Source organism: Falco peregrinus, chromosome Z (assembly GCF_023634155.1).
Source record: "Falco peregrinus isolate bFalPer1 chromosome Z, bFalPer1.pri, whole genome shotgun sequence".
Taxonomy (NCBI): Eukaryota; Metazoa; Chordata; class Aves; order Falconiformes; family Falconidae; genus Falco; species Falco peregrinus.
The window spans coordinates 302,617-314,657 of record NC_073739.1 but is presented as its reverse complement, the minus strand read 5'-3'; the positions used below and the strand labels follow the sequence as shown (position 1 = coordinate 314,657).

The 12,041-nt window shown below is 49.1% G+C and overlaps 1 protein-coding gene across 1 annotated transcript in view; it reads right to left on the bottom strand.

The window, feature by feature from the left end:
- The window catches only part of ANKRD18A (ankyrin repeat domain 18A), a 53,029-nt gene extending 50,867 nt beyond the window's left edge, over positions 1 to 2,162 (bottom strand). The window contains 2 exon segments of the mRNA XM_055790987.1: positions 1,557 to 1,716; positions 1,719 to 2,162. Of these exon segments, the coding sequence (XP_055646962.1) occupies positions 1,557 to 1,716; positions 1,719 to 1,857 (299 nt within the window). The 5' untranslated portion in view covers positions 1,858 to 2,162.
- Between the last annotated feature and the right edge of the window lie 9,879 nt (positions 2,163 to 12,041).

The window sequence follows — 12,041 nt, the reverse complement described above, 5'->3', positions numbered from 1 at the left end:
CCTCATGGCTGGTACAGAGGGCAGTGGCTGCAGCAAGTAGGCAGGCTCTGGCCACCGAATTGCTCTCAGCCTCGCTTTTCAGCACTGGGCATTATCACGGCAAAACCACCACAGTGCTCATCATAGTATGCTGCCTTTTCTTTCTTCCCTCCCTCTCCCCCCCTGCCCCCAGCTTGTTTTTTTACAGTTTGTGACTGTATTTGTCCTGTTATAACACCGCTAATTGCCTGGCACACAGAAGGAAACCCTTCAGAGGAAAAAAAAGCTTTCTAGACAAGATGAACTTGAAATGCAAAAACTAGTGAAATTTCATACCAGGGTCTGCTAAGAGCTCGTGACTGACTGCTGACTGAATCAGTAAGCAGTAAGAAGAAAAAGAGAGAAACTTTCCGAACTATTTCCATAAATGCCATCGGGCACCTTGACTCTGGCAGCTGAATTATGCACAAAAGTGCACTCAAGCCACCTTAAATGGCATCCCCCACCTGCAGCTGCATAAACAAATACTGGCTGGCAACACTCAGGCACACAGCCCACATGCTGACTGACTGCACTCTTCATCGCCTTCCTACAAATCTAGACAGTTTCAGGTGTTTTCAGGGCAATAAGCTAGCTGGCTGGCAAAAGTCCAGTCTTCAGAAAAGACAGTGCAGGATGCTGAAGTACTCTGATTAAACCAGCATCTCCTCTGAATGTCATGGATGTTTTGACTCAGTCTTTTCAGAAAAGGCATTAACAGCTCGACACATCCAAGACCCAAAAACTTCAGCTGATTCCCTTATGCTTGCGGTGGATCATGAGGAGCTACGCTGCAGCCCGGGGCTTCTCCCTAAGATATAACTGCCAAGTACTTGCTGTGCTTGACTCAAAAGCACACATCCTACCACCTGCCAGAAGCAGCAGCTTCCTCTGCATGGCACTGCCCAGATCTTCCAAAGCAAGGCACTCATTAGCTGTACCAAGGCCACAGAGCAAACAGCAAAGTAACTGCCACCTAAAATCAGACTGATGTTGCTTTTGGCTGCAACATCACAGTCACAAAAGGCACATCAGGCAACCGTCCACACAGCACCAATACACAGCACATTTACCCTTTCCTAAACGCAGTGCTTACCCTCTTTTACTCCCAGCTGAGGCAGTGCAGCTTTCTCAGCTCAACTACTAACCCCGCACGCCGAGCCTCGGAGGTGCATGCACTCTGCCTTCCAAGCCTGCCTGGAGAATGGCCCTGAGGCTCCTTCTGCAACCCCCCCGGCCAGGCTGCTGCCGGCCCCCTGCCGCTCCTGCGCCCCCAGGCAAGGCAGCACCCCCGGGAACGAGGGCACGGAGGGGGCCGGGGCAAGACGGGGGATGCTCGGCCGACTCCAAGGGCTCCTGGCAGCACAGGCCTGGCTCCCCGCCCAGGCTGAGGCTCCCCGCAGCGATGCTGCCGTTCGCTCCCAGCGCCCTTGAGCTGCCGGCGGCTGCAGCTGCACCTGCGGGTCCCGGCGCTGCCCGCAACCCCCCCGCACCCCGCCCCAGCACCGCCCGGCGCTGCTGCCCCCCCCGCCGCTTACCGCTCCGCCGCGTCCCGCTCGTCGATGCCGCATTTCTTCAGTCTCTGCCGCACCTGACCCAGGTCGCCACGGGCGGCCGCACGGTGCAGCTTGCCCAGCTCCTGCAGCCGGAGCTCGTAGGCACCGGTGGGGAAGGGCTTGGCGGAGCTGCCGGCCGCTCCTTCTTCTTCCTCCCGAACCCGAAAAACCTCTTCATCCCGCGGCACGGTCCCGCCTCAGGGAAGAGATGGCGGGAGGCACGCGGCGGGCTGCGGCAGGCCCCGGGCAGGGCCGGGGGATCGGGGGTCCCGGGGCTGGGCATCGGGGGATCGGAGGGCCCCCGGGGCAGGGACGGGGGGTCGGGGCCCCGGGCAGCGGTCCGGTACGGCTGTCTACGGAGCGAACCAGCAGAGGGGCGGGAAGCCGAGCGCACGGGCAGCTCCGCAGCGCGGCAGCGGCGGGCAGCGCCTCCCTCAGCGCGGGCTCTGCTGGCGGGGGCGGGGTCTGCTCCGGCGCGAGTCGCAGCGCGAGTGACGTCACTTCCTGCCCCGCGGTGCCCGGCGGCTCCTGCGCGGTGCCCGGCCGCGGCGCTGCCGAGCGGGGCCGGGGGCAGCGAGAGGCGCGGCGGGTGGTGGCGGCGCTGCGCCCCCCGCAGAGCACTCGGGCCGCTGCCGGGAAGCCCGGGGGGTGCCGGCGTACCGGGCAGCAGCAGCTCCCCGCTGGCCCCGGTCACGCGGGGCGGCTCGGGCGAGTCGGTTTTAAAAGAAAATGGCTCAAACTGGGAAAGCGCTTGTCGTTCAGGGCAAGGAAATCTCGTCAGGGAGTTACGGCCAATGCAGCTCTCCGACGCAATTCGCCTCCTAGTTTGTTGAGCAGTCCTGCTTGTGTGCCATCGTTAGCCCTGGGCAAATGGATGCCAAAGGAACAAACAGCAAGGGTTAATATAGCGGGAGGGGGGCTGGGGGGGGCTGTAGGCACCATCTAGTTACCTGCCTTGCCATGACAGGGTCAGAAAGTTACTTTCCAGTAAACGTGGCTGAGCTGGCACTGCCACAAAAGAACACAAACGGCCACTGAGTGTATGGAAACGTGGTCCAGAAATCAAAAGACAGGTCGTGCCTTTGGTATAGATAAGTTGGGAACCATCCTCCGTGTTGTACTGCTGCGGTGATGGCACTAAGTAGTTCAGCGTGGTGAAACCTTACTATAAGTACCATATGGTTTTGGGGTGATGTCACAGTCCAGTATACCCTAGATGGTTTGACTCATGGAACACCTTGCCAGCACACTACTTCCTATTAGAAACTGCCTCTTGCCAATGAGTTTGTGAAACATGGGAGAGATGGCAAAGAAAACCCAAATCAGAGAGAGGGACACACTTGACTGTGATTAGCGCTGAAAATACTGATTACAACAGGACAGGAATCTAGTATCACCTTTTAGGGAGGAGATTCAGCCCTTTGAAATACCTTCCTTTCCTTCATCGCTAATAATGGCACAGCTCCTAGAACCTTCATTTTCCTTTCTGGAATGAGCCTTCACAGCTTTATCAAGCCTGTTCGCTCTGGCAGTGTTCTCGCCGACCAAAGTGGCTGATGTACAGTCACTTTCCTTAGCTGATGCTCAGTGTATTAGCAGCATTCCGTTATTGCAGATGTGATCTCTAGAAGGAAGAACTATAATAACAATAATAATAATAATTATTAGTATTATTATTTTTAAAAAAGACCGAAAAAAGACTTTTGCTGAAAACACATCCAAGTAAATTCAGGTTGCAAAACCTGAATTCTATGAGTTTTGGGAAATGGCTATGAGCAGCAGCCATTTCAAGAGTACCTCTGTAATCAGTCTGACCATTTAATGGGGGAATGGAGAGCAAAATGCATTTTTTAATTTAGTGTATTTGTTTTCTTCCAGACATTAGAAGAAAGGCAGGATTTTATTTACAAGGTGGCAATACAGAGTAAACACAATCCATCTCTGCTCTTTCCAGGAGGAAGTATTTCTTCTCCAGTCCTTTTTCAAGTGCACGCATGCTCAGCCACAAAAACTTGGGTTTTTTACAGGTCACTCCCCAGCCAAGACCAGGAGACTCTACAGTTCCTGTGCAATATTAAATGTTTCAGAATGGTATTACCCTCCCCCCCGTGATTACCCAGTTTTAGTTGGCAGGGACTTGGTAGCTGGCTGGGCTGAAATTCAGTTTCAGGCTTTGAAGATAAGAGGGTGCTGATGGGTCCTGTGGATATAGTATTATGGGCACAACGGGCACTATTTGTTTATTATTAGCCAGAAAGGATGCAAAACTAAAAACTAGAATCTATCACCCAGAGCAACCTCAAAAGCACTTCTGGGAACTCTGCTTCTGGGTCTCCAAGACCAGGAAAGATGGACTGAGTCAGCTACTAGTAAGCAATAAGTTACTGCATTTTTTCTGCATCACCTCACACTGCATTGTGCCCTGGGAAGCAAAGACACCATTCCGAAAAGCAAACCCCCACCTGCCTCCTGCTCAACTCGTGCCTAAGACAGGCTTCAGGGGGTGACCTTGGGCAAGGCCAACTTCATAGAGTTGTTCCGAGTGATGGTGGCGTTACTCCCCTCTCTTCCGAGAGGGAGTAACTGGGAACTCTTCCCAACAGAGCCACTCCAGAACTTACACAAAGATACCCGTCTAGTTTTTATTTGCTTCCTCCATGACCCCCAAACGATAAGGTACTCGCAGCCTGAATGGCAGGGATAACAGAAAACAATGAGTATGTTAGAACCTGACCAGAAGGTGCATGTGGTTCTCCTGGGTATTGGCTCGGTGCCCGGAGAATTTTCTGGGCTCACCTGTTCCAACAGTTCAGCCTTTTCCTTGTCAAGATGAGCAACGTGCTCTTCAAGGTGGGATCTTGACTTCAAGTGCTCCTCCCACGTGCTGTGCAAGTCCTTGGATGTCAGAGCCAGCATGTTCTGCTTCTGCATCTGTGAAAGCAACAGTGGCAGAAGAAAAAGTAAGGTGGCCGGAAAAGACAAGAGTGCAGGAGAATGCAGTAACTTACACAGAAACAGGCCTAACTCTCCTCCACCCATCCAAGACCTATGGCCAAGGTTGATGTGGAGTGTAAAACACACCTTAGGAATCATAACCAAGAACAGCAGCTGGAGCTGGTGGGAAGAAGGAATACTCTAGAAGTGACAGGATGAGGTTACAACTTTGGAGAACAAGATGACGTGTCCACGCACACACAAAATCACCCTACAGCTTTCCTGCCAAGCTCCTCTGGTTCCCTCTATACTTCAGTTTTCATAAGAACACTGCAAAACGTGGTGCAAAAGTACAACATTCGCTCCTACTTTCAACAGCTACAGTCAGATTTCTTCATATAGTTACAGACATTAAGTACCTTAGTTTTCAACTTTTTTTCCAACTCCTTTTGCAAGTGCAGCTTGTCTCTCTCCAGGTCACTGTGGTAGCGTGTAGTAACTTCAAGTGAAGCTTCTGGCATAGATTGCTTTTTAAGTGCATCAGCAAGCTCCTGCTGCAGTTGTCCAACCATGCCCTAACGAAACAGTTAAATGAGCATGAAGAAAGTTCTAAGAACATGAAATACGCCTTTAACTTATTTTATTATACAATTAGACCTGTCTTTAGATTGAACCCAAAGGTATGAAATTTTGCCTGCCACCAGCAGGCATCTGCGCAGATGATGAACCTCTCGTCATCTTTCTCAGCTGAGCACCTTCAACTGTCAGCAGCTGTTCATCAGGATTTCTGTTTCCTAACACATAAAAAAGGCTCAAGTATTGTTCTTCCTTGAACAATACACAAGCACACACTGCAATCAGGTATTTTTTTCTAACAAAACCCAAAGAAATCTGTTATGATCTAAGAGCCATAGTTTGATATTACTCTGGTGACTGAAGGCAGGACTTTGTATTAGATTGTTCTTTGTTCTGTTTCTTCACTATACAAATACAATTAAATGAATACAAATATCTGAAAGCTCTTTTGAGATACACTTTAAGAGTATGTTGAATCACATCCTCTTGTAGTCTTCTTACTGAGCTCGTTTTAGAATAACAACTGCCTTTATACTGATAGATTAGGTTTACAAAATTCTGGATAGCTCATATATATATATATATATACACACACACACACAATCTTCAAAAGGAGCCTGTTATTTTGGTAGTAAGAATACAAAGCAAGTCACAGATTAAAATGATTGACAGTACTGCTGGAGTGTGGCTACATATCATAAAAGAGAAGGGAAAGCTTAAGGTCACTGTCTGACACGAACTTTGAGGAACAGGCAGGCCCCTCAGAATCCTCAAAACACATACAGAAATCAACAGCTGGACATTACTAATACTCTTCAATCTGGATAGCAACTAAAAGAGAAACTGTAGAAGAATGGCTGCAGAAGCGTGGCCTTAGAATCTCTGAAGTTCTGCACAATCCAGGCCTGGTATTAGAAGAGGCCTCTAATCAGAATTGTACTGAAGTTGCTGTGCTGAAGTTAACAAGAAAGGTAGCCTTGGGCTATTCTCGAATCCTGAGACCAAGTAATTATGTTGTGCCAACAGGCCGTGGCTGTAACAAGCTACAGCTGCTGGGAAAGCAGGTGCAGGGCCAAGAAAGATAGGGAGCAGCATGGGAAAATAGGGAGTAACAAACTACAAGGCTGAAGCACAGCAGCACAATTAGCTACATGGATAGAATGCTTATTTTAGTCATGATAATTAGGGGTGTGAGAACCGCGCGTGTTTAAAGACTACTAACCAGTTATATTTCTGGTTTACGAATGTGCATGTGTATCGGTTCTATGTAAGTAGTGTTAGAAACTAAAAAAGTTGAGCAAGATGCATAACTCATATTGAGCGTCTTCTTGACTCCAGCGAACCCTTCTTCCAACAATTGGCGCCCGAATGATGGGAAAGCTGAAAATTGCTGGAAAAACTCTGCCTTTGCATCGCGACGGTGGGCTTTGCAAAATGGAAAGTCGCTGTGAAGAGTTCGAGCAGGAAGACGTCCGTAAGGAGTAAAGGCGTCTGAATCCAGCATTGATGTCGTGTACAGACCTGCACCGGTAAGACTTTTTCCCTCGATAATGGAAAGGGAAGCGGCACTCACGCTATTAACTGATATTCTTGCTAAGTGAGAGGCTAGCGTGAGCACTAAGAAGCTCCATGAGCTCTGTAGGTGGGCGGCTGAAAACGGACACTTAAAAGACCCGCAACTGCTGTTTAGTGTGACTGAGTGGCGAGCAGTCGGGGATTCCCTTTGCGATGTGATCCTTAGCGGCAGCAAGTCAGCCAAGGACTTAGGGACTGCCTGCCGGGATGTCATAAACCATTTACGATCCCTGGTTGCAGAGAAAAAAATGGCTATGGCTGCCTCAGACCTCCTCGGTCGGGAAACCGAGTCGCAGTCTACCCGATTATTTGGTCTAGGCGCTCCGTCTGCAAAAGGCATAATTGTGCCCATTAAAAAATCTGCGACAGAGCTGTTACACCCGACACCATCTCCGGAGGGTGCCGCCGCAACGGGTGCTCCGCGCAGCCCTGAAAGCTACTGAGAGCCGCCCCCCCTGTTAGATAAGGACGAGGGTACTACGGCGGGTCCGAGTGCGCCTCTGAATGAGAACGCAGAGTCTGATAAAGAAAATGAACCCACCCCAGCTGCACCTGCCCCGATCCCCCGTCCCTGAACCAAACCCTCCGACCGGCCCCTAAACCGCTTGCAGCAGCAATGGAACGAATGCCATCTGCCTACTGCCGGTCGTGATGTTCAGATCCTGACCCAGGAAGGTGTTATCCTCCACCCTGCCGCTCCCCAAAGTCGTTGGTCTGGGGTTGTAAGAGACGCTGTATTGGAGGGAGAGTGGGAAGCTGCTTCTGCTGTTGCTTGTCCGGTGCGGACTACTGCTTTACCTGCTGGTTCAGCAGCCGCTGTGTGGAAACCTTTTGATTGGAAATTTATGCAGCAGCTGCGACAAGCCGTTACACGATATGGATTACAATCTGAACCAGTCAAACACTTGTTGACTTACTTGTTTGACTCTGAAATCATGACACCCAGTGACTGTACTTCGCTAGCCAGATTGCTTCTTACACCAGCACAGTTCCCCGCGCCCCGCCAGCGTGCCGTGCCGTGCCGTGCCGTGCCGTGCCCCGCGGCTCCCCCCCCCGGTCGCCCGCCCACCCACCGCCACGGATCCCTCCAGCTGCTGGCGAAAAGCGGAGTCCAGAGTTCGGTGTGGAGCTGCAGATCGCACCCCCGCCGGCGGTAAGACCGCGCAGAGTAAATCGCGGCAGGGCTCCACGCTAAATTCCTCTCTGTGAGAGGAGGGGGGGGCACCACGGAAGGCCGCGATGAGTAAATCGCGGCAGGGCTTCCCCGCGCTGATACCCTTTCTGTGAAAGGGGAGGGCTCTGAGAAGACCGCGATGGAATTAGACGCGGCAATTAAACTGTTAACTGGCATCCTCCTTGGGAGAGGGGAGGGCGTTAAAGAGACAGAAGTGGAGACCTTAGTTCGCTGGGCACAAAAAAGAATAAGATCCCCGAGCCCGCGTTATTGTTTAGTATTGCGGAATGGAGAGAAGTGGGAAATTGCCTCTGGGGTGGCGGCCGATAGCTGGAAATTATGAAAGTGAAAAAAAAAAAAAAAAAAAAAGTAGCGGTGGCAGCCATAGAAGTGTTGGGGAGAGATGTGTAGAAAAGCCGGTGGAGCAGAAGGGTGATTCACCTAAGCCTTCTCTCTTGGCTACACTTTTCGGAGTTGGGCGTACTCGTCCTATGAAGGGTATGTCCGCCCCTGCGTGTTCAACGGTGCCGGAGCTTTTAGATAAGACAGCGCACAGACCGGGAGTTCCTCCTCGGGAGCCTGCGGTAACTGAGCCGAACCCGGAAGAGGCTGCCGAGCCCCCCCAGGAGGGCGGGGCAGCGCGTCCTGCTGCACCAATCGGAGCTGTGGGTGGAGCAAGGCCGTTTCAGGAGGGCGGGGCAGCGCGTCCTGCTGCACCAATCGGAGCTGTGGGTGGAGCAAGGCCGAAAGGGCGGGTGGCGGCAGCGCGTAGGTCACGTCAGGGCGGGCAGCAGCGCCGTGCGGTGACGTACCTGCCTCGTCCTGGAACGTCATCGGACGGGTCTGAGGAGGAAGGCGGGGAGAAGCCTTGTGATAACAGTACAGAGAAATCCCTACAGGAGGCAATAGATAAATTAAGAAACTTGGTAAAGCGAGTTAAAATGAACCTGCCTACTACTTCAATACCTGTAATTCCTCCAGTTAGCCCAACTACCCCGCCGATGCTGAACTCAGGAAAAGATCCAATTCTACAGTGTTGGTCTGGTGTTACTCGTGGTGCTGTTTTGGAGGGAGAATGGCAGGTGACCAGCTCATTAGCTTGTCCACTACTGATTAATAATTTTGATGCACATAACTGGGACATGATTTATGGAAGATTAATGATCAGATTTTAGTGATGGGAGTGTTGCAACCTGCTCTTCCACCTTTTATGATGATCCCTCAGATTTTGCAAATTGTTGTGATAGACTTGAAAGACTGTTCTGTCTTTTTCACGATTCCCTTACACCCTGATGACACTCACTAATGATGATTTGCAACCATTCCGATCCTGGTTGCATGGCACCAAAGCCAACAGTCCTCGAACTTGTTCACCAGAACAGCGTGCTGCCCTGAAAGTTGTATCTCGCAAGATTCAGACTGGCTGGTGTGGTCACCAAATGGTGAATCATCCGTTATCTTTTTTGGTTTGTAATGTTGCCACTTCACCTTTTGCCCTTATTTTGCAATGGCAAAAGAAAAAGAGGGAAAATACGTCGATCAGTTTAGAGTGGTTGTTTTTGCCATTGCAACGCAGACATCGTATTTTAAGTCGCCCTGAAGCAGTAGCGGCCTTGGTGAGAAAAGGAAGAGACAGGATTGTTGAAATTGATGGGACTGAACCAGCAGATATCAGTATTCCAGTCTGTGGTGATGATTATGAGTGGCTCCTGAGACATTCAACAGCCATACAGGAAGCCTTGATGGGTTATACAGGTGTTGTACACAACAACCGGCCAAAAGGACCTCTCTGGAAGATGTTAGAACATTATCAGTGGATTGCGAGACCGTTATGCTCAAAAAGACCAGCTGAAGGGCCAATGGTGTTTACAGGTGCAGGACAAAAGATGAAGAAGGCTGCGTGTGTTTGGCAATCCAATAATCAGTGGCAGAAACACGTGATCACCGGTGAACCACGGTACAACCTTCAAACCTTAGAACTGAAAGCAGTTGTTGAAAGGGCAAACCATACCCTGAAGGATTATCTTCAGAGACAGAAAGTATCGCAGGACATAGACGTAACTAAACAGTTGACTAAGGTGTTGTTTACCTTAAACTATCCCTTACGGAGGATAGAGAGGGACCACCTGTTGTTATACATCACCAAACAGCACGAGGGAACCAAACAACTACAGTTCCTGGTTTGAATGTTCTGTATAAAAATATGGCTTCAGGTGTATGGGAAGGACCTAATCCGGTGTTATTTATTGGTAGAGGTTATTTTTGTATCTCCACAGGTAAGGGACCTGTATTGGTCCCTAGCAAGTTTGTGCGACCTGTATGTCAAGATCAGAAGACAGAAGACTCAGAGCAAGCAGACGGAATATACTGTCTATGTTGTAAGGGATGTAACCTGTGGGTATTGTGCCGATGTATGCTATGTGGGGTAAAACGGTTCTGTAAGCCAAAGCTTAAATGTAAATGGTGTAAAGAGTGTATGTGTTTGATTAGTAACTGGGCATGAAACAAGAGAAAGCATACAACTAGTGTAATACCGTGCTGATTGGAGACAGTACACATCATCAGAATCTGTGAAAGCACAGATTTGTGGGGTGGAATGAAAAAAAAAAAAAAAAAAGGTGGAAATTGTAGGACTAAACATGTTTAAGGGGTGGACTTGGTTTACGGTCTTGATGACTTTTTTACCCATTGGCCAAAGTATTTTTAACATCTTGCCTAGAACAAACATATGGGTGACATGGGCGAATATTACAGGGGTAACAGACTTTTGTTTAAGTTTGCAGCAAGCAGACAACCCCTTTAGAACTTGTTTAATTGGTATTCCCCTGCAAGAGAATGAAACAAATTTTGATGTTTTTTTTGAAATGTTAAAACAGTGGATCTGACTTCCAGTCAGAATGGTACATGTATGAGTCTCAATGGGCAATTTGTTTGGCCTTCTATGCGTAATGCAGCGTGGCAGAAGACGGTTATTGAGAATTTGAATCCACCATATCATTTGCCATTTCAGGAGTTAGACCTATTAGGTAGCATTGTGCCCGTTAAATACATTAACGTGACCACAACGGGAATGCCAGAATGCGAGGACACGGTACCACCACTTCAACCTGTAAATGGCACTGGAGTAATTTAGTTTGGTGAACCGTGGCGATTGTGGCTAGCACATCAAGGTGAATGGGAGTTTGATACAAGGTTTCAAAATGTAACCGGTTCACCTAATTGGGGTGAACTGAAAGCTGAAGGCTTACATGTAAATGTATCAGGGGGCTATCAGGTGCCACCGGGAGTCTTTTTGATATGTGGAGATAGAGCATGGCCAGGGATTCCTTTGAATCCTGTCGGTGGACCATGTTATTTAGGGCGTTTAACTTTGTTTGCTCCACGTATGAAAGGCTTATTGAAAATGACTCCACAATTTCATAGATCATGGAGGGCACTGCGCACCTTTGATGAAACATGTAATGACCGAGTCGATCTGCAGTCTGTAACAGCAAATGTCTTAGCCTCCGTATTTATGCCAGAAGCAATGACTGCATTAAACGCTAAGAATATACGAAGGTTAGTGTGTTGGGGAGAGAAGCAATTTAATCTTACATCGCAGATTTTAAGTTCATTATCGCTTGACGTAGATAGTGTTAGGCATGCTACATTACAAAATAGAGCTGCAGTAGATTTTTTGTTATGAGCACATGGACACAGTTGTGAGGATTTTGAAGGGATGTGTTGTGTGAACCTTTCCGATCATTCCATATCAATGCACAAGAAGTTGTCACAACTACAGGGAAACATGAAGCATATTCTTGCTGATGATAATCCCTTTGATGAATGGTTGAGAGGACTGGGGATAACAGGCTGGTTAAAGACGTTATTGACGGAAGGAATACGCTTTGATATAATCATTATTGTAATGCCTTTAGTTTTTAGCTGTGCTTTTTCTTGTTTAAAGAGAGTAGTTTTAAACATAACCAATCAGGCCTGGCTTGTGCAAAAGAAAAAAGGGGGAATTGTAGAAGAATGGCTGCAGAAGCATGGCCTTAGAATCTCTGAAGAGCTGCACAGTGCAGGCCTGGTATTAGAAGAGGCCTGTAATCAGAATTGTACTGAAGTTGCTGTGCTGAAGTTAACAAGAAAGGTAGCCTTGGGCTATTCTCGAATCCTGAGACCAAGTAATTATGTTGTGCCAACAGGCCGTGGCTGTAACGAGCTAC